The following is a 22,761-nucleotide window of genomic DNA, read 5'->3' as shown; positions in this document are numbered from 1 at the left end:
TATTACAGGACCGACACTGAAAGCACATCGCTCACAAAGGCTGACAGGCAGAACCATGGGCATCCACGCACACACACACACATAAACAAATACTTGCCTCTCCAATCATGCCATTCCAAACCCCGTCGATTTTCTTCCCATGCTTCCCATTGGTCACCAAGTACAGGTCGTAGGTGAAGCCGACGATCTTTGCCAATCGTTTCAGGATGTCAATGCAGAAGCCTTTGCAGCACTGCTTCAAGGGAGTCACACCCTCATGGATGGCACTGTGAAAGTGTTACATAGTAGCGATATGACTGAAAAAAAAAATGTATCAAATACATTGAAAATGCAAAGCCACAATACTTAAAAGTTGCATTCTGACTGTTCTGGAAAGGAAATAAAACAATAGGGTTAGAGAAAAGAAATATTGTGTCCAGGCCCTTGGTGACAGGTTTGATCAACCGGTGCAGGATAGGTGCTGTCATCCCTTCTGAAGCTGATGAACCATAAAGCTCCTCTGTGGTCAAATCTGATTCCAGACTCCTGAGTCATTCCACTGATCCTCTGAAGAGCAGTCTGTTATTGATTATGGTCAGGGAGTGAAGAGACCACATTTCTGATAGGTGACTGATGTAACCTCAGTTCGATGGCATCATGAGAGCGTACGAACCCCATTCATAACTCTAGTAAATGAGGTAAAGAGGCTACCACTCCTATTTCTGTTAATCTTTTCTGAATGCTCTTTCCCTTCAGCATTGCGCATGTAAATGAAAATTTTAATATCATAGTATAGAAAATTATTACAATATTACACTCACAATAAAATACAGACCATAGCTAAACTTTATTGGTGAGATTTTCTTTTTCACCAAAGCATTCAAACCTGGCATTAAGAGGTCGTCTGCAGGGAACCGAGTCACGGATGCAGGTTCCAGATGCAGGGTCTGCAAGCTCCACAATGACAAATGGCCTTTCTTCCAGTGTGACCACACGCAGGTGCTGGGCATCATCAGGTGGTTTAAGGAATGGCCCATAGCGGGACCAGGCTGGATACCGAAGCCTCAGCACACCGTTCTCCCACCAGCCTACCTAAGGGAACAGACAAATCAAACATTAGAAGCTGGCCGGCAGTGCACAAAGAAACTTTTTTTTTTTCTCATACTTGCTTTGTTGTCATTTTTACTGTACTGAACACAAAGTATAAAAAGTTCTGTAGAAAAATGTGCCCAAAATTTTCCAGCTTAGATCTGAGATTATCAAAACAAAGGGATTCAAATGAATGACAGAATCAGTTCATGTAACTAATTTTGGATTCAGAATGCTTTCCAGATTTAGAGAATGTTTTGGCTTGCACTATTCCTTTCTTCGAATTTCAAGAAAGACAATATCTCTTTGGAGACAGTTCTGTTAATTTCGATGTCACATTCGTCACGCAGATAATAATCCCATCATTATGACATTTGTGAAATTGTCTTAAGGTCAAACACATGAATATATTTCTAACAACTAAAAACAATGTTCAATGTATTATAAATGCATCTAGAGGAAAATTTGAATGGTAAGCAATCAGTCATATGACTGTATTGATTTCTTACTCACTTCTGCTTATACCCGTCGAAGGTCTGACTGAAATTCAGGAAAAAGGTTCCTGTTTTGCTACAAGGAAAGCGCAGAGATTTATATCTACCTCTGGACGCTTGTCTGTTTGGCTTTAGTGATGTTCAGAGCAGCTCTTTAGTTTTCTGGATCACAACAATTTATCAATTCAAAATTTTTCCTGTTTAAAATTAGTTCACCCGCGACCCAACCGACGGATTCAGCGGTATAGATAATGGATGGATGGATGGAAAATTAGTTCACCAAGTAAAAGTGCTGGACCAGAGCTTTTTTCTAACTGGATGGAAACTCGACACCTTGTGATTACTCCGCATGACTTTGGCATCAGACATGTTGAAGTTTTGGAAAACATCACAAATTCTCTTTCAATTCTAAATGTTTTCTTGCTGAACGTTGTGTGCTGATTTTTAATGAGTTTCTCCCCGCTGTTCTGCATTAGGGTACTTTTGAACTTGTTGGACTAGATTTAAGCTACTGATTGTCTCTCAGTGCTCACTGTAAGCAATTCACTGAACACGCACTGTTCTCTCGCAGTGAGAGGACTTGACTGACTGATTTCCTGCCACTTAAGTCGCAGCAGTACCAGTAAATCTATACTTTATTTCATGCTGCTCAGGCTAACATTTAGAGTTTGTTTTTAATCAGGGAAATCTGTTAAAACAAAGGGGAGATTCAAAGGTGTGCATTTGTGATCATGTTGCTTTGTGAACATAACCGCAAGAGGATTAAGGCCAACTGGTTAGCTTGGAGAAAAGAACATCTTGGAGTAGATCTTGTGATCTTGTCACAGTTTGCAGTATGGAGAGCATCCAAGCATGGGAGGCAGACATGTGAGAAATGAAATATCTTAAACAATAGAAGGCACAGATAATAGCATTACAACTGCAGCCATAGAGCAAAATAAATTTAATTTGAAAGCTTTTCACAACAGGGTTTTCAGAAGTACTTACGACCAGTGACTGGTGTGAACAGAGCCCTCTGAGTTTGGGGAATCAGGGAAAGACTGTTTTTGAGGACCTAAGCTAAGAGCTACTCAGAAAGGGGTCACATGAGACTGAATCTTATCGACAACATCTCAATTGCTAAACCAACTCAAACCTTAAAAATATCATAGCAGTTCAAGGAAAAGAAATATGTCTGTATATACATATATATATATGTATATATATATTATATATAAATAAAAAAAACCTTACACAGCATAACTTTTGGATCAGACAGTTATCTATTTTGTCACTTTTTTCTCAACCAGAGGGCATCTGTGTTGTGTTGTGTCCGCCTTATACACGGTAGCTGTCCAACATTACATGAATCCCATCTGCCCATCAGGTATTGTTTCAGACTGGCTTGAGCCGGACAACATATTCTCCTTTATATTCTCTTTTCTATTCTTCATTTCTTTTCTAATTGTTCTGGATTTGTTGGGTAGCTCGCTGCTTTGAAAGATTTGAAAGATGGTTTGTGATTTATCAGGCTTATTGCTTTGTTATGTCTTTGACTAGGTTTGTTAGAACTAGACTGGCACAATTTTGAGTCACAGCTGATCAGCCTTGGCCACCCTGCACTCACCTTGCATGCAATAATGTGGGTGCAAAAGTGATGCAGTGTAAAGTTAATTACATATATCGCTATGAAATTTGTTTCTGAAATGGCAAAAATGGGATTTTCTATGGCCCCATACTGAGAAGCTTTAGCTTAGTTTTTACAATTATGTACTTAAAAAAAAAGGATCTATACTCTATTTGATTAAATTATATTAGATAGTTTGAGTGTCAACTGTTTTTGTTCAGCCATAAATATTGTGCTAAGAGATTTTGAATTAATCTTTCTTTTAGAACATGAAATTTATACATGATTTGGGTCATATACAAGGAGAGTAGTCACAATATCAAAAACACTGTTTATGAAATCCTAAAAAAAACTGTCATTTTGTTTGTTAATCTGCACAACAGCTGTGGCAACAATCTCACAGACATGTTCATTACACTCTTAAATCTGTTGTTTGAATAGACTTGCATATTTTTTTTTTACCAGCCCTTGTTTTATACAAATGGAGAAACATCAGCTTCAATATAAAACCATCCAGTGCAGCAACACCATAAACTGTGAGCATGAAAGGAGCACCGAAAAACAGAACATCTCTCTGGCAGTATCAATAAAAACTGAAGAGTATAGACTTTTATAATGTAGTTCTTCGTCGACTTATAGCCACATTTTATTATTGTCATTACTGCTTTCACATAGCATATTGTGCCTGTTCAGTCTAATTTAGAACACAAGCCCTAAATATTCATTGTTATGCAGGACATGAGCAATTCCATTCAAAACCTTGTGTATACAAATGTTGATTTAATCAAGGTGTTTTTTATTGTTTACATTCGTATCAAATCAGACACTTAACAAAATTGAACTCTACAAACCATGGGACGTAACTCATAGATGGACAGTGGGTCTTACTGAGTGAGATGCAATTGCGTCCAAGCTGAAATCCACATCTTTAACCTTAAGGTCACTGAAGTCCCAGGCACCTGAGTTAAAGTCCAGCTGAACCTGGTTTAATTTTAAAAACCGCATGTGATAAGCTCAAGTCAAAAAGCTTTGTAAAAAAAAACAGGTACATGAGTTAAACTTTTCTCTGTGATTTTTTTAAAATCACACTGTGTCCTCTGTTGACTTGAACATGTCTGTCAAGGATCCCTTTAGCGTTGTTTTCTTGTTTTTCCTTCTTTTTCATCGTGCTTTGTTTATTTGCACTCTGAATGTGTTGGATGGTTCAGATACCCTACGTTTGAGAGGCATATCCAAAGATAAGATGAGCCAGGTTTCAGGACGTTTCTGTGTGATCAGTGTCAGGGTAAAGCAGACATAATGGAGAGGGCTCATGCATGCTGTAGACCCGTGAACACGCATAAACAGGGAGACATTCACACACATAAAAAAAAAGAAAAAGACTAATAAAAAGGGGAGTGCTTCAACAGGCCAATAAAGCAAAGTTTGGCAGCTCTGTGCAGCTCTGTCTGTCCGTTTAATGCAAGTGCTGGCAGAGAGGAGGAGGCAGTGGAAACAATGACAGTGTCTCCACTGTACTTCGACCGCAGCTCCGCCACAGACATTCAATAAAAACAGTCTGAGGGAACACAGACTGAGCTTACTGGAGAGGACGGCTCGCTCTACAAGACAAACATCTACAGAGGCACAAACACACACTTCAGAAAAAGCACAAGAAAAAAAGTGCCTCAAACTCTAAAAATTGCTGGAATATTATGTGTTTGAGAAAGTGTTTTGGCTTGGAGCAAAAGTTTGAACACTGGGAGCCACTTTAAACTAAAGTGTAATTCCTCTGCAGCTGAGAGGGGCTTTAATAAATGTTCATTACATTCTGGTAATATCTTGGCAGATCTATCTCTGTGTGCTGTCTCCATGGCTGAAACAAGTCACGCTAATGCTGGACAACCTTGAGCACTTGTCTGCAGTGTTTCAGTGAGCTAAGCTGGGTGCTCTCAGGCTCTAAGTAATGGTGCAGTCATTGTAAAGAGAACATTAAATATTCAGGGGAGCCAACAGCGTGGATGTGCATAATAGGCAGATACAGGCGTCTTATCCTCAGTGTGCGTGTATGCATTACGGTTTATGCAAGAAGCGTGTAAGCGTATGTGTGTAAGCATACAGTATTTTCTCTAATTTGTGTGCACACATGTGGATGTCTGTGTACAAGCTCTAAGCGTGCATGTGTGTGTGGGCGGGTTTCGTACATTGGGTTTGCACAGAGTCGAAGGACCAGCGCAGGAGCCTCTAATTGAAAGGGATTTGAGGGATATGGCTGGAGTCAGCATGTTACGACACGCTGAGACTGGACTCTGGTGGGCTGTTAAAACCAGCAGGAGGCTGAGAACCACCAATGTGTGCGTTTGTGTGTGTGTGTGGGGGGGGATCGCTGTTTGTGCCATTGCAGAGTATATGATCTGAGAAGATTGTGTGTTTTTATGCATGTGCAGTGTGGTTTTGAGGAGCTGGTGGGTAGTTGAGAAAATGAGCATGACTCTCTCTTCTGACACAGACAAGGGAGAAATCCCTCTGTATTAAAGGCAAAACATCTCCAACAGGTGGCAAGGCTTCATACTAAGGATTTCTGAACAAACCACGGTTTTATCGAATGTGCATGACATGCCAGGCTGTTGCTTAGGAGATATGCATACAGCTACGCAGGCAAGACACTGAAACACACAAACTAATGGTGAGCCAACAAACAGACAGTAATGACACCAAGAAATCTTCAAACCTGCAAAGACTTGATAATATAGGCAAGAAGTAGGAGCAAATCAGCAACTATACTACATAATATTATCAGGAAACTTGTGCCAACAAATGGAAAACAAAAGAAAAATGACTGCAGGGCTGCAATAAATTTTCATCTGATTAAAGGATGGGTACGAGTTTTTAAGTATGTCTAATTACACCTCCCATATCCAAAAATAAATTTGTAGACCTTTTCCTTTATATAATCATAACTAAGTGATTCTTTCCCTGTGTACTTACAATGTAAAATAAAAAGAAGAGGGAGCAAAATCCCCAGTCATCCTCCTGTGTAGAAATGCAGCCTGTTGAGCTAAAGCTAATGTGAAGCTTAATGTCGGTTAGTCAATTCAAGTGGGTCAGGTATTATGCAAAGGTCTAGCTTTGTGTTGCTATCATCTATGCATCACCTCGGCAAGGAAACACAAAGAAGGAATTTCATATTAAGTAAATGAACCAATTTCATTTACATAACTCATACTGCTCAGACTTTATATTAATCCATCCATCCCTTTTCTATACCCTCTTAATCCAATTCCGGGTCGCGGCGCGCTGGAGCCTATCCCAGCTCCCATTAGGTGAGAGACAGGGCACACCCTGAACAGGTCGCCAATCCATCACAGAGCGGCGTAATATCAATTTCACCATAAATTTAGTTTTTTTGCACAAAGTGACCACAGTGGCTATTGACTTAATTGTGGCTATTATTGTGATGCCCTCGCCTGGCATTCACACAAGGAAGGTGTAGTATTGCCTTTTTCTTTTTTTTCTCGATCCATCACAATTTTCCTCAGGTCACAATGTTGTCACGTTGCTCATTTGTCAGACAGATGAATGCAAAATATCGAGTTTACAGTTGTGTGAAATTAAAAGAAGAGAAACTTCTGTAATTCTGAAGATGAGATAATCTAATAGTTTGTCATTTTTTCTTCATAAGTAATTCAATTAATCAGCTATCAAATGTGGTGGACTGATCCTTTCAATGGACAAATGAGTAAACCAGAGATACAGAGAAGCGGCAGCACCAGAGCAGGCACAGCAGGCCAAACAAAGTGCAGTTAACTCATCAGCAGCCAGCTTCTCTCCCCTGCCTTTGGGCACTGACAGCCATAGTGAACTTTACAGGAACATTAACCCCAGAGACCTACTTGTCCTCAGTGAGGTTTATGCTCTTTGTTCACATGCCAGTGCAACATGGATCTACTCGTATACCTCACATAGAGAGATTAAGACTTCAATGTTGCACAAATCAGCAAAAAACAGCTTTGGGTTCTGTTGCCTGGAGCTTTTGCTTTTTCAATTTCATAGAAGATCAAATGACAGTCTCAGGTATCTTGACATCTACAAAAACTGTTTATGCAGAAGGCAAAATAATATACAGTGCATAATTTCACATTCTTGCTTGACATTCAAATCCACAAACAAATTATTATATATTATGTCCTTACATCTTCCCATCCACGCCCAGGTGTCCAGGAAATGACATCCAAGAAGGGGTTGGCGAGGTAACCGTCACTATTGAAGGAGTAGTCTCGACCACCAAGAGTGATGTTGCCGAAATATCTGCATTGTTTTTTGGATAAAAGTGGAAGGAGAAAGTGAGTTACTAAGAATGTGATAGAAAGCACATGTTATGCATTAAATTAACAGTTTTCTCAAGAATAAGAGGACGGCCGATACAGAAATTCTAATGTTACATCTGATGCAATAAAAACGCCGGCCCTGTTCTCTTTCTGCTTGAAACTAAATCACAGCAGCTCTGTAGTGTCAGTCATGACTTGTCTGTTAATCAAACCCACAGACAAATGATCAGACACACTGAATTGTCAGGATCTTTGAAATCAAACAACAGCTGCTCTCTGCATAGGCTTCAATCTCTATAGTTTGTCTGATAATCACACAGGACAGACCTTCAAATTCTCTCCTTATGTCATCTCTCAGGCTTCAAAAACAAAACATCTAAAAGCTTTTTTCTGTTCCATGACAGATAGCTTCAGATGGAGCAGCAGCTTGTAGTTGCAGACAGTGAACAGCAGGTAGCAGTGCAAAAAAAATGGAAATGAAAACATCTTTCTCCTCTGTTTCTGGACATAGTTTATAAACAAAGACAGAGCAATCCATTAATCATTTCCCAATAATTTCCACGCTGTTGGTGCTCAGCATCAATTACAAACATGACTGCAAATAAACTAATTAATTACATATTTGGCTCACTTTCAGTAATCAGCAACCAGATTATTGTAAATGATATACATGTACAGTATATCTGGAGTAAGAACTACTAATGTTAGAAATGAGCGAAGACGATAACCAAAACCACTTGTGCTACCTGTTAGAGTGTGCTTATGTTTGTTTGTGCAGCCTATGAGGAATATATTAAAACCAACTCATTAATATACATGAGACATGGTCTGCTTGCTACAGATGCTGGGGTAATTTCGCCAACTCACAACTACACGCACCAACAACAGCTATTTTGCATGGATGATAGCCAGCTCCAAATTCAGATATCCCCCAAGTGCCTGCCCTCTGACACTGAAACTAACTCCACCCACATATTTTTCAACTAATTCTGGCCATGAACCAAATATCCTTTAATAGAATACACCTTATTTTGTCTATTTTTGCTTCCTCCTAATTAGCATATTTTGTCTGGAGCCTGCCAGCTGTCTTGTACTTATGTTCCAACCTAATAATGCTCTTCCTTCCTCCTTCTATTTCCCACTTTGGAGATCCCTAACTCCTCTTATCTCCATCTCACCTCATTCTGCCTCGTAGTCTCTGGGTCTGATTGGCATCCGTCATGCAGTTGGTGACAAAGTTTGGCCCACCAGTGGTCCCATATTCCTTGCGCATTGCTACTGCTCCGTGAGTCAGCACAGACACACCTCGAGCAATCCTTCGGCGAGGTTCGTCCCTCCAGCCCTGAGGCCGTACGGCAAATAAAGCCCGAGGCAGGTTCTCCATGCCCAAACCTGCGAGAGCTGGCCCCACTGCAAACCACATGTGTGAGGGACCGGCCTGACCGGCTGCCCAGGCAGCACGGAAGACCAGCTCAGCCTCCTCCTGAGAGCAGTACAGCAAACGCACCTGGAGGACAGCAGGAAGGTAGGGAGGGAACAGGGACAGGGGGAGACACACACACACATACACTCTAGTGAGATAAGGAGGGGAAAGGGGAGACGTGGAGAGAGACAGAGGGTGGGAGAAGTAAGGGGAGAAAGATAGCTGGAGAAGAGGTACACCTGAGCGGGAAGGGAAGAGGGCGGATAGAAAAAGCCATATTGAAAAATAACAAGAATGCTAGAAGAGGTAAGAGGAAAGATAGCTGTAAGGTGATGTGATAAGGTTTATGAAAGTTGGTTGTATGATTTCAAGCGAGAAGCACATACACAGGAAAGATGGAAGACTGTGTGGATGCATGGGCTGTGTGCTAACCTGGAGGTAGAGGAGGCAATGAAAGTCATTGTTTAATGAGCTTGGGCCTGATGAAACAAGTTAGTGTAATGAATAATGAACAGAAGAAGGGGGAAATTAAACAACTGTTAGTGGTGAAGCATGGAAATATTGAGGGAGAGGTGGAGAAAAGGAAGAAGGTGGTGGGTAAAGACCGAGCACATGTAAGGGAAACCATGGGGGAGAGGTTGAACTCTTAAATGTGTTTTTAAAAGCAGGGTGGAAAAGACACCTGAAGACAACATGGGACAAAGGGGAAAAGTGAGAGCCATAGAGGGAAAGTCATTCCATAGAGATCGGAAAGGAGGGGTAGAGGTAAAGGAAAAAAGCGAAGGATGGCATATTTTTGTGAAATCGGGGCCTGCAGAAATAGAAGTATTTGAGAAAGAAGAGGTGGGATGATTAAGTGTGTTGAGGAAAGAGGGAAACATATTAAAGAGACAACTCAGAAAGAAAGCAGTGACAATGGATGAGATTTCTGCTGCAAATGCTGAGGTAAGAAGGGAAGAGGAGGGAGGGAGGAGAAATTGACCAAAGGAGGTTTTAAGGGGTTAGAAGAAGATGAAGAAAGAAGGAAAGGACTGACAAGAGGATGGATCTGAGGAGAAAGGTGGAAAAATACAATGAGCCTAAACGCTGCCAAATGCCCAAAAATAAGAACTACACAACAACTAAAAGAGTGAGGGAAAGAGGCAAAGGGGAATTGAAGGACAAAAAAGAGGAAGACAACTCTTTCATGCAATAGAATGGGGGCGGTCGGGAATAAAGACTAAAAGCACATTTTGAGAATTGTGCCTTCATTGAATTTTTAACTGTAATGGCTTGGCAAAACAATCCTGCCTGTGTGCCAATAAACCTCCAGTGAATTAGGCAGGGACCGAGAGTGACAGAGTGGGAGGAGAGAGGAGGGAGAAAATGGGTGACAGACAGAGAGGAGGAGACTGAAGTGAGGAGGTTAGGAGAGAATTATTATAAACAGACACACACAGTATCTAAAGATGGGAAATGGAGAGAGAGAGGAACACACAACAGAAAGAAAAAGAGCAGAAGACATACTGACAAGGCAGAAGCTGGAAGAGAAATGGAACAAGAGATAGACAATGAGAGAGTTGAGTAGTAACTGAGCTACAGACCTGCATCAGGTCATCTACAATGTAGAAGACATTACCGTAAATGCAGCACAAAGAGCGTGAGCATGACATACAAACATAAACGGCATCACTAAGCGATCAGGAGCATTTATAAGTCCTGCAGTAGAGACAAGCTGAAGAAAGAGGGTTGTTGTGAAAAGCAAGAAGGTTAAAAAGCAAGCTGTTCATACAGGCAACACACTGCAGGTGGTATGTTGTATTAACACTGACACTAGCAGAGAAGAGCCTCAAGAATCCAATATACATGCACATAAAGACACAAATACAGACAGGAAGAGCTGCAGTGGTCATACTGGGACATTAGCAAAGACTTTGAGACCCAGACTTCAACAGAGAGCTGAGCCTGTGGCTGGGAAGACATGCGGAGTGCACGAATGGACTAAAGGATTGAATGATAGCCATACAGAGATGGAGGTGCAAAGCAAAGCAGCAGAGGAGATTGAGCTTGTCTCTAGGCAAAGAAACGCAGGAGGGCAGGCAAGGGTAGGGGAGGGGGTTGCAGAGAGTAGGCATAAGAATGCAGACCTGAGTAAGAAATTGAACAGGAAGATCATGGGGGTCGGAAAGGAGGTTGATTGGGTAAAAACAATGATAGATGGAGGAATATGGAGGAAAATGGCAGTTTGACAGTGAAATCAAGAGCACAGGAAGTGGGAATAAAAGTATGGAAGAAGTATGGAAGGAGATAAACGAGCAAGCATACATTTCAAAGAAATAAAAGACATCAAAAGTACAAGCCAAAACCACGATTCACTCTGGTTAAGACTAATGAATCAATGCAAATTAAAAATATAATGATAAGATTCGCTAATTGTAAGATATCGAGTTACTTTTTTAAATGAAATTGTGAATTAGATAAGCTGATGTTCAGTTAAGATAAATATCCAAAAGGTCAGAGCCAAATATTTTCCTTAAAACAAGCAGTCAGCCACCATAATTTTTTACATTTTTTTTCTATGCAGACCCGCAGAAAAAAAAGACACTGTAGGAATAAGTATTTCAGTTTCTAAGTTACTACAAATCCAAACAGATTGACATATTGGCATTTCTTGAACAACTCGAGATAAGCTAAATCTTGAGATGAGCTAAGATCCTGAGTCAGTTTTGCAAGAAGTGGTCCGGCAAACTCTGATGAAATGTCGAAAATAAGTTTTCAAGAAAATGCTTCACTGCTGGGACCCCCTTTTACTAAGATTTTCATTTGATGGAAATACTGCAATCATAAAAGGTTCCCGCACTATATTAACCAACATACTGTCAGAGAAAAGATGTAATATGATTGTGTAATACCGTCACACAGCATAGATAGCAGATGTTTTTCCGACTTTAAAGCTGCCAATTTGTTGGTTCTTCACACACAAAATCATCCGACAGCCAGGTAGCAAATCAGACCGACTCATGGTTTTCGTTGTACTGTTGAACTCTTAATGCCTCCGCAGATGGGAAGAGAAGAACAGAGGGATAGAGGAGAGAGGGGAGCGAGAGAGATGGAGGGACAGAGGGAGAGACGAAGAAGGAAGGAAAAAGCTGGGAAGCCACCTATCAGAAAGGGGGCCCCCCAATTGGTAGTTGCAGCACTTCCTCCCCTTTCCTCCCTCTCTCCCCCCTCTCTCCCCCCTGTCTCACCTGCGCCTCGTTCTCCTTCAGCAGCCTGCGCGTGCGTGCACCCCCAGGGTCATCGGTCACGTTCAGGATCACCACGCTCTTCTTCTCCCAGCCGATGAACGAGCCGTCCGTTAGGCCCTCCACCACAGACAAAAAATCCTGGTAGCCATGGTGACGTGTGGACACCACGGAGAAGGAGGTCCAATCGTACTCCTCCAGCACCTCAAAGATGACCTCTAATTGGAGTGCAGTGGAGGAGCTGAACTGGAGAAAGATGGAACCTGATTCCTGATTTGGAGAGGAGAGCAGCAGATGTGGTTAAAAGTCTCACCACAAAATCCATCCCCTCTGTCTACACACAATACTATGAGAAACTAAAAACCCTTTCACTACAGAGAACTGCAATGCTCTGAACTGCTCCATCTTAATGCACAACATAAAGGCATCACGGGGTTTGAAGTTTTTATACAGCAGCAGCATTCACGCAGCCGTAGGGCTAAAACAGCTTGGACTGTTGAGGTAATTCTCCAATGACGTCCAGAAGGGAGTGTTTCTAAAAAGTCTGCTACGGGTTGGGAGGGGATGAGGACTAGGCTGGGGTACATCTTCAAAAGATGTTTATCAGAGTGATACAATTTAATTCCTCAAGAGTGAATAGTTAAAACAGTTACTTTTTAAGCTGAAATATACAACTTTTTGTTTCTTTTTTCCCTGTTTGGTGATGAAATATGACACAAGTCTTCTCTAAATTATATACAATCTCATCACACAAAAATATACTGTACATACACACTATCCTTACCCGCTCACGTACACACCCATGTCTGCTCATTGCTCCCCTACCAGGAACATCAGAGGCAGAGCGACAGCCCCAGTTGGTGCCATTTACAGATCAAACAGTGCAGAGTTTCTGCAGATCAGTGACACTGACCTTCAGCTTCCCCTTCATCACATTGGTGCTTTCCCAAAGCTTTTCTTCACACAAAGGATGCACCACATTATGACTTTGTCAGTTGTAATGGCAATATAAGCAGCTTTCCCTCTACACTTCATTCATAGTCCTGTCAATCCATACTGCCTCAGGACAACGGCATACATATTATTACCATTCCTTCGCTTGCTAGTCCTCATATTTGGAGGTACCCAATCACATATTTGGAAGATTTGCCTCTCATAATCTACGTGACTTAATCTCTCACACGCAAAAAAAGATGCAAACACTTCCTCTTCACTCTCCCACCCCAATCCCAACCTCCCTTCTCATACCTGTGGCATCCTCCCCAGCCCCGCTCCCCCTCCTACAGCCACTATGGGCAGTCCTGTTTGCGCAGAGACAAACTCCAGCATGGGGGCCAATGGACCCCAGGCTGTCCGAGGGGGCCTCTCCTCTTCATAAACCAGACCCTGCAGGGGCCGCGCCGCCAACAGCTCACACAGCTGGGACAGCACCGTTTTAGGGCTACTGTCATTCACCTGGGAGATGAAGGGAGGGAAGAAGAAAAACAGAGTCAACCAACTCGGGCAGGTTGTCTTGACAGTGTATTATTCACATAGAAGGTGTCTGTAGTATACCATGTCATGTCTGACTAACAATACAATGTGGTCAAAGAGCAGAGTCTGCTCATTCCATGTTGCCTTGCAGCAGCAATGTGCTGCACTAGGTAGAGGACACAGCATCAAACCTGTAGCCAGATGACGTTAGCAGAGCCCCATTGGGTGACCACGCTCTCCCCCAGGGAGCCATATACCCGACCGAAGCCAGGGTACAGCACCCTTCCTCCAGGCCCAGCCACCGCTGCCTCTGCCTGCACTGTAGCGCCAGCATGGATCACAGCGATGTTGAAGTTCATCATGGCCCCTGCATCACGCTCCCGCGGGCTCGGCCGGAGCAGGAGGTGGGGGGACGCATCCACCAGACCTGCCCACTCTGCCAGGACCAATAGGAGAGAGAGAGTAGGTATGGCGACCATGGCAACCTGCCGAGGGGGGAGGCAGATATATATTGCACTAAGAGAGGGTGCCTGGAAGAAAGAGAAACAGCAAGGAGAATAGAAAAAAGGTGAAGAAGAAGCAAAAGAAGAAAAGATTCAGTTAAACTCTTTTTTTGTAATATTGTCCAGCACAGAGGACATCAAATCAAATCAGAGAGAATAAAGAAGGAGAACAGAAGATGGAGCCCGCGAGACAGACACATAAAGATCGAGGTAAACTCAGAGTTAGGAAGAATAAACTGATAGGATTGCATGCTGGCCAGACTTCATGACAAATTCTGAATCAAGTTATGAGGTAATAAAAGTTATCTTTGGCTGGAAAAAAGCTGGACGGGGAATATGGGAGGCAGTGGGGAAAAACAATGAAATAATGAGAAGAAGCCAAGACAGAGAGAAGATTAAATGAGTGCTATTTAGACAGCAGGCTGAGAAGGAACAATATGAGAAAATAGATAAATTATTGGGGGGGTAGTAGGAGCCACAGACAAAGGTTGGGGCGGAAGTGGTTACTGTGCTGCATAAATGATAACAACAATTAAGATCACTGTAAACACTCACCCTCACACAGCTGCATCCATGCACAAACACATGCATGCAGCTGTTCCACAGACATCCATTTAATGAATTAATGGCTCTACTACGTTGGGAAAGCTGTTTAACAATACAGAGATGTGAGGGTTAATGCAGTATGCACAAGCGCACACAAATAACCACAAAGAGAGTTAATGACTACCTGTGCGATAGCAGGGTTAATATGTGAGCCACACACACACACACACACATACACACAAAACCCAGCACATCATTTTCAATTTACTTCTGGTGCCAACTGGCCACCCTCCCATTCTCCATCTCCTTCTCACTTTCCCCCTGCTCCCTTTGTCTTTCCATATTTCCCATCTCTTCTCCCAATTTTCATGGCTTCAGGCACCAAACACAATTGCATTGATTAACAGGGGCTTGCTGACATAATATTCCCTATAAAGTCACTCTCCTTCACTGCATCTCTATTTTCCCTTTCCCCCTGTCTGTGTTTCTCGCTCTGTCTTCATCCGACTCTCGTCTCTTTGTCACAGTCTGCCGATTCTTTGACCCTGATCAGTCTTTTGGATAGAAAAGAAGGCAGCAAAGAAAACAAGGGGTGGGTATGGAAGTGGAGGGGGGTGACATGAGCAAAAAGTGACTGGAGGAATGAAGGATAGCAAGCAACGACGAGAGGGAGCTCTGGAGCAAATAGAAATGAAAAGTACTGTAAATACAGGGCGTATGACTTAAGATGGACTGACAGAGTGGAGGGATGGAGGGAAGCAGAGGAAAGAGGGACTGGGAGGGTTGAAGGTGGTGTAAAATATGGGAGAGCAGCAGGAAAAGAAATATTGATTACTGCAATACGTGTATACGTGTTTGGCCTAAACAAATATGGTACAGAACCGCCGTTTTTGAGTGACAGCGCTGTGCGTATGTGTGTGCTTGTGTGTGTGGTGCAGGTAGAAAGAAAAAAAAGGAAATATGGGGAGGCGTAAGATACGGGTTGGAGAAAAAGATGGAGGTGTGGAGAGATCGGGAGAGACAGACTTGTTAGTGGGAGAGAGGGAAAAGGAGAACGTAATAAGGAGAGTAGGAGAATAACAGTTCTATGTTGCCCTTTTTTCTTTCTTCTTTTTGGTCTTTTTCATGTCAAGAAGATGTGGCAAAAAATAATGGAACGGACAGACAGAGAAAATAAGAGAGCCAGAGATGAAGTTGCAAGATTACAGTACATCATATCATTTGGTGGAGATGTATTCTACAGTGCTGAGCTTCAAGCCATTAACTGTTAGGCCTGTCACTGTATTTCACTTTCATGAGGTGTTTACATTGCACTGCTCAGCCAGCATGTGCTATTCCACCAGAGTGAGCCATGCTGCAAGTGTGAACAGTGTGTCACTGTATACAGTACCCACCTTTCCTGCAGTGTACCCTGCCTGTTATCAAACATTCTCTCACTGTAACGCAACACAATGAAATAAGGTGCAAATAGATTATGATAAAATCCTCATCCAAATATAACTTACTACAGTTCATTATGTGTCCCAATCTGTGAAATTTTGCAAGCTGAATCTTAAAGAGCATGCAATGAGGTGGACTCACACACGCAGAAAAGGAGAGCGGGAGTAAGAGATAAATGTTTTATTTGATTTGCTACCACAAATTATTCCTCCGTTAAAATGCAAATGTTTGTATTTTTTGGATATATTTCCCCCTCGGTCTCTCAAAACAATCCTCTCCGGTCTTTGCAGCCTCTTCTTATTTAGTTGCTTATGCTGCAAATACACTACATTTGGCAAGGGACAGCCCATAATCAGGGAAAGTTTTATTTGGGATCAATTAATCAAAAGGTTTATGGATTACCCTGCAGAACATTTGAGTCAAGGAATCATTTACTGATGTACGACGAGAAATTTCTTCAACTGTGTGCCTCATTAGGAGCACTGTCTGGATTATGTTTGGCTGAGATGCAGATCGCTGCCAAGATGATGCACACTGAGCTGCATTTCTTTAAATAAAGAAAACATGAATTTATGAAATTGAAAGCCTTTAAAATGCTGTAAAAGTGCTTTCTTAGACAATTCTTATAGATGCTAAAACTCAAATTTCATCATCGTGGATGCACCTCCAATCATAAACTGCTGTCTAAATCATTATATCAGCACTTCCACTGAAAGTATTTGTATTGTGCAGTGCTGATCTCTCAGTTTGTCAGTCACTGTCTTAAGCAGCTTACTGTATCTAGAGTATAATTATTTTTCTGCTTGGCTTATTTAGTTTTTTCTTTTTAAACCAAGAAAATGGCATTTACACAGCAGAACTGAAGCCAGCGCACATGCCAGTGACTGTTAGAGGCAAACTAAAAACATCTTCAGGAATATTTACAGAGTGCTTAATAGCAGGAATATTCTTAGGCTGACAGATGCAGCTAATCAAGAAGATAAGAGCGAAATGGTCACACAGACAAGTCAGTCTCCTCTTTCTCTTCCAAAATTGCCAGCCAGTACTCGACAATCATCACACAATCTTATCATATCTCTGATTTACCCTGCATAATGTGCTCACTGTGATTCCAAATGATTACAGATGAGAAGTAATGGTTAGTGTATGCACAAACTGTTTCACTGGTCTGAGAAATATCAGAACAGGTTGCAGCTTTGGGTTGCTGAAAACAAATGATTTAGTACTGATGTTCTAGATGATTTATATTATCCTCTATAATCATCTATAAAGAAGACATGCAACATAGGAGGCATGCACAAAAAGTTCAGTCACCAGGAGAAACGGCTTATGAACCTACTTTACATTTCTTTGTTTACTTCTGGCCGCATGTGTGATTGTCAGCTTTATTTACTGTACCAGCAATCGAGCCGTTATTAGGTGGTAGGAAGGTTGGTAGATGGAATTAAAATGAGAGTTTTTTTATCTGCTGGACCTTCAGTTCCAGTCCTGGAAAAACCTGCTCTTGTCCTGTTCTATAGTCTAGTTAGTGTCCTTTTAATCTCTCTTTTTTTTTCTTTTATTATACTTTCTTTGTTTAGCGTTACCAAATGGAATATCTGATAGGACATAAAATATCTAGTTTAATTAGGAGAGCAAATACCTGATTTAGGTTTGAGAAATAAACACCCAATTAATACCTTCATATAGCCTGGCTGACGCGTCCACAATCTCGATGAGATGGTGGTCTGGGAACTAGGTGTGCATTTTCTCGTATTTGAGGCGTGGTTTACGAATGCCTAGAGCCGTTTATTGGGCGCTACGAATGTCTATCAAATGACGTCAGGTTCTTCCCATGCAGCCCTGCGCGCAATTCATAGCCAATTGTATCACTTATACCAGATGACGACAGAAATTCGACGAGGAAGAAGAAAAAAAAGTAAAATAAAAGTAAACTTGCGCTCTAAGCTACTTAAATTGACAACAAAGTAGGCCTATATGCTATATTCTACATGAATTTTTATGTTGTAGAGTTGTGAATTTATTTTAATAATGGAGAAATTGAGCAGCCTTGCTTTGTTGTCTACAGTAGTAGCTCAACCCTCATCTTACTTTGAAGCTCCAAGCTCCCAGAAGTGACGTCGACGCAGCTTTAGCAGCAGAAAAGCTATTAGGCTTGTGTTGATAATAATAAACTCCTGGACTATGTACAAACTTCCAAATGCATCGTTTTGTGAGTACAGACCAATGATTGGGATATATAAACAAGAAAGGTAAGCACAATAAATGATTCTCTGTTAAGTACTTTTTGAATGATATGGCGAGCCTCTACAAAGTTGTGATGTATGGTGGCATGATTACATACAGGCAAAAAAAAAAAAACTTTTGTACCCCCCCCCAATCCTGACATCGGATCTGCACCCCTGATTACACATCTATACAAATTGCACCAATGAGCGACAATATTATAACCACTTGCACCTAAAGTGAATAACACTGCTCATCAGCTGGGAAAATCAGCAGCCAGGTATTCAAATAGGTGTAACTTTTTATGTAACTTGCCATATACCTAAATGTTGCCGATTTGGCAACTGCACTTACCTATAGTAGCAGCAATCCCCAGCAGCACAGTTGTGAATCCCACAAAAACTGATCAGAAAGGGCTCAAAGTACATATAAAAAAATCTGAGATGTGTACCTCCAAATTCCCTAGATCTGATGGCATCTGTGGGAAGCAACACCACTTTACAAAGACCCCATCCCATGATCCACGAAGACCTAAGGATCTGTCTTTTAACATCAAAGTACCAGACAAAATAGTCCACACCCAGAGCTGTTTTTGTGGCAGTAGGAGGACAAACACAATGATAGGTGGGTGGAATCATGTAATTCCCGGTGTATTCTTTACACCAGTCGGTGTATTTTACTTTATGAAGTAAAGTAGCCTACCATCTTATGGGGGACTGAAATGGCCATAATCCAAAATAAATGCAATAACAGAAATTACTCAATAAATTGATAAATAAATAAATTGATAAAAGTGAAAATTAATTAATGCACTAATTAATGTAATGTCAAACACATTTATATTTCTACTTTAATTTACAACAGTATTGATTTAACTTTGTCCAGTGTTAATTTGTTATTTATTTACCAATATATTTATTCTTTCATATCTGTATTCAATTTTTCAATATGTATTCTTTCTATTTTGCCTTTATCTATCTAAACTAGGTTATTTATATATTATTAAATATAGCTTTTTATTCATAGATGTATTTATTTGTCTTTTAATTCCCATTCAAGCCCATTCATTTTCATGGTTCTTTTTGATGTTTCTCTGTCTCCGTTTTTTACATTACTGTATGCAAAAATAAATACGAATTTGCACGTTTTTGTTTTTACTTTACTTTTAGTTATGGCAGTTTTCAGTCCTCCAGACCAGCTCCGTAATGCACATTAAGTTACGGTCGGCACTTGTGTTGTGGTACATTGCATTGATTTGTTGTAGAGGTTGTAAGATAATGTCTACATGAGTGCTGGTCACAGAAACTACGAGCACAGAAGGACACCAAACATAGATCAGCAGATTTTTTTACTGACAGCATCTACTGTAAATAAGGAAACAAAGGAGGAAATTAAACAGACATAAGAACAGCCTCGATCGTAATACAAATAATGGCCAGGCGATTGCAACAAGATCCACCCTGCCTGAATTGAGAAATTCATCATCAATAATCCAAAAAGAGAGTTTCAGACAAGAGTGAAGATTGAATTTGACTTCAAGAGGTGGACATTTTAAAGACTGCCTCTGATGGTAATGATGTTTTTTAACCATTTTAACGCCATTGCAGAGCATTTCCACCTTTTAACTACAACACACCTATGACAGACTAAAACTCACTGACTTCATATGAAATATACTAAACCAATTATTTCAATGTGTAAGGTGGGCCTGACATTTTGGCTGTATTAGCTTTCAGCCACATATTAGTAGCTGCATACTAATACAATGAGGTGGAAGGCGCATGTTTTTTGTTAATTTGTTTCACTTTAGCTAAGCATAAGAGTCTCTACTACTGCTTTGCTGCTCTCTTTCTGGACCATTTTTTGTGTATTTGTTCAAATATTTACAGAGTTTTGCACCTAGGTTATTTTTAAAAGATTGAAGGGATTTTTCATGGATAAAAAATTCTAAATATAATTTTGGGTTTAAAAGGGGATATTTTTGAATAAGACTCCTTCATAGCCATCTCTATAACAGAGAGGCATCACCGAGGCAGACAATTAGCCAAAGACAAAAAAGCTCGCCTGTGTGTTCTCTACTGCCATCTACAGGACAAACTGTTTGTAATTTTCATTTTAACTGACAGATTCAGCTTTGTTCCAACAAATTACTTGTATCACCAGCAATATCAAGTGTCCGGACAAGAAAATAACAGAGGTGAGAACAGGTTTCTCCCTCCATTTTTCTGCTTGTGATCCTGGTAAGAGTTTCTGTTCGTATTGCCAAAAAAGTGCCTTTCTGAAGGGTTCAGATATTTTCAAATACTAAGGTCAGAGCGGCCACTCAAGAAAGACGGGGTGCTTTGAAAAAAGACACTGGGCGCATGTGGTTATATATTATGAGTATAATTGAAAAAAACTATAAGGAGACAATTCCTCACTCAGCAGCTGCACAGCTTCTCTCCCTTCTCTGGCACTGGCACTTATTACTACACTGAATTTTAATTTTTATTACTATCAGAATCTATTTTCTCAAAAAGTGTCAAAAACAACATGAGACATTAGTCAGAATTCTTCCTCTTTAGAGGAGTTGTTTGCCAGTTTGCTAATTAATATGAATGCAATGTAGCTACTAAAAATCTTCTCAAAACACTGTTTTGAGTGAGCAGAAAGTTAATGAGCAAATTTCATGCAGACACACATATGAGCTAATAAAGAAAAATAATTATCAGTGGAATGCATTCATTCATCATTCATCTGAAGAAATGCCACATACATGTTTAAAGAAGCTCCTTCTCAGCCAAAAAGACTTGGTATGGGTATATTTTATAAAAGGGGGCAATATGTAATGAGAAAAAAATTATCTTCATGAGAGAAATGCAATCCCAATTTAAAAAAAACCTGAAGGAACATGTTGTAACTAATTGGCAACAGGTCAGTAACATGATTGGGTATAATAAGTGCACCATATAGAGACAGAGTAATAAACATTTCAGAATTATGTTCCTCAACACGAAATTGCAAAGAATTCTGTCTTCTGCAGACCATAATAACATCAAAAGTTTCAGAAAATCTGGAGACATGTCTGTGCGCAAAGGGCACCTACAAGAATTAATATTGGATGTCCCTAATCTTTGGGCCCACAGGCAGCACTGCACTAAAAATAGTCTTGAGTCTGTCATGAAAATCACTGCATGGGCTCAGGAACACTTCCAGAAATCATTGTCTGTGAGCACAGTTTGCCATGCCATCCACAAACTCAGGTTAAAGTTCTATCATACAAAAAGGAAGATGGTACGGGGGTATATGTGTGCCTATAGAGCTGGCAAACTGCACATCTGGAAAGTCACCGTCAATGGTGGAAGTTACACAGGTTTAAGACCAACATATGCTCCCATCCAGATTATGTTTTTCAGGAGAGGTCTTCAATATTTCAAGAAAGCCACACTAAACCATATACTGCATCTATAACAACAGGTGCTGGACTCTTCTGCCTGCAGTCCAGACCTTTCCCCGACTGAAAACATTTGAAGCATCATGGAACACAAAAATACAACAAAGGAGACCCAGGACTGTTGAGCAGCTAAAATCCAAATCAGATAAGACAACATTTCTATTCCAAAAGTCCGCAACTGGTCACCTCCAGTTCCCAGATGTTTAGGCTGTAGTTTAAATAAGAGGGGATGCTGCACAGTAGTAAAAATGGCCCTGTTCAACTTTTTTGACATGTGTTGCTGTCATCAGATTAATTGATTAATTCCTTTTTCCTTACCAGCTTCGAGCAAGCCAGGGTTGCGTGGGAGCTAAAGCCTATCCCAGTTGCCATCAGGTGAGAGGCAGGGTACATCCATTGCAGGGCCAACACAAAAAAAACAACCATGCATGCTCATGCTCCCCCCTAGGTTTAATTCAGAATTACCAATCGAGTGAACATGCACATCTTTGAAAAATGAGGGGAAGCAGGTATACTTGTAGAGAGAGCCCACTCTGGCACAGAGATAACATGTAAATTCCACATAGAAAGGCCCCAGCCAAAATTCTAACTGGGAATTATCTTGCTTCCGACAATGTTAACCACCACACCACCGTGCAGCCCATATCAAATTCAAGACAGGCTCATTATTTTAAATGAAATAGTAAAGTGTCTAACTTTGAGCATTTGATATGTCTTCTATGCTGTATTGTGAATAAAATATTGGTTTATGAGATTTACAAATCATTGCATTCTGTTTTTATTTACATTTTACAGTGTCCCAACTTGTTTGGAATTGGAGTTGTATTTAATCACAATTTTTACACACAAGTAAAGACATTTACCCCCTTGTCTAGTGAAGCTCACTCAGTGAATTAAGTGTTTTACAGTTTTGTGTGAAGACCTTCACACTTCATGTGCCACTGCAACATTTAAACTAAATCTAAGAACCTGTCTTCCATTGTTTTTGTATTTGAATGTTCATTTTCAGTTTATTATC

General features: G+C 40.8%; 1 protein-coding gene across 4 annotated transcripts in view; it reads right to left on the bottom strand.

Annotated features, from left to right (window-relative positions):
- Window positions 1-22,761, bottom strand: part of grin2db (glutamate receptor, ionotropic, N-methyl D-aspartate 2D, b) — a 59,886-nt gene that overhangs the window by 25,405 nt on the left and 11,720 nt on the right. For all 4 annotated transcript variants that reach the window (XR_012769815.1, XR_012769816.1, XM_075465696.1 and 1 more), the window contains exons 2-8: window positions 13,787-14,125; window positions 13,371-13,577; window positions 12,126-12,392; window positions 8,654-8,982; window positions 7,341-7,455; window positions 866-1,071; window positions 98-266 (exon numbers count right to left, since the gene is read on the bottom strand). Coding sequence is in view for 2 of the 4 variants with exons in the window: in XM_075465696.1 (XP_075321811.1) it covers window positions 98-266; window positions 866-1,071; window positions 7,341-7,455; window positions 8,654-8,982; window positions 12,126-12,392; window positions 13,371-13,577; window positions 13,787-14,074 (1,581 nt within the window). In the remaining 2 variants the exon portion in view is untranslated. The remainder of the gene's footprint in view (window positions 1-97; window positions 267-865; window positions 1,072-7,340; window positions 7,456-8,653; window positions 8,983-12,125; window positions 12,393-13,370; window positions 13,578-13,786; window positions 14,126-22,761) is intronic.

The sequence above is a fragment of the Odontesthes bonariensis genome, chromosome 5, assembly GCF_027942865.1.
Source record: "Odontesthes bonariensis isolate fOdoBon6 chromosome 5, fOdoBon6.hap1, whole genome shotgun sequence".
Lineage (NCBI taxonomy): Eukaryota > Metazoa > Chordata > Actinopteri > Atheriniformes > Atherinopsidae > Odontesthes > Odontesthes bonariensis.
This window is presented reverse-complemented; position numbering and strand designations above follow the sequence as displayed.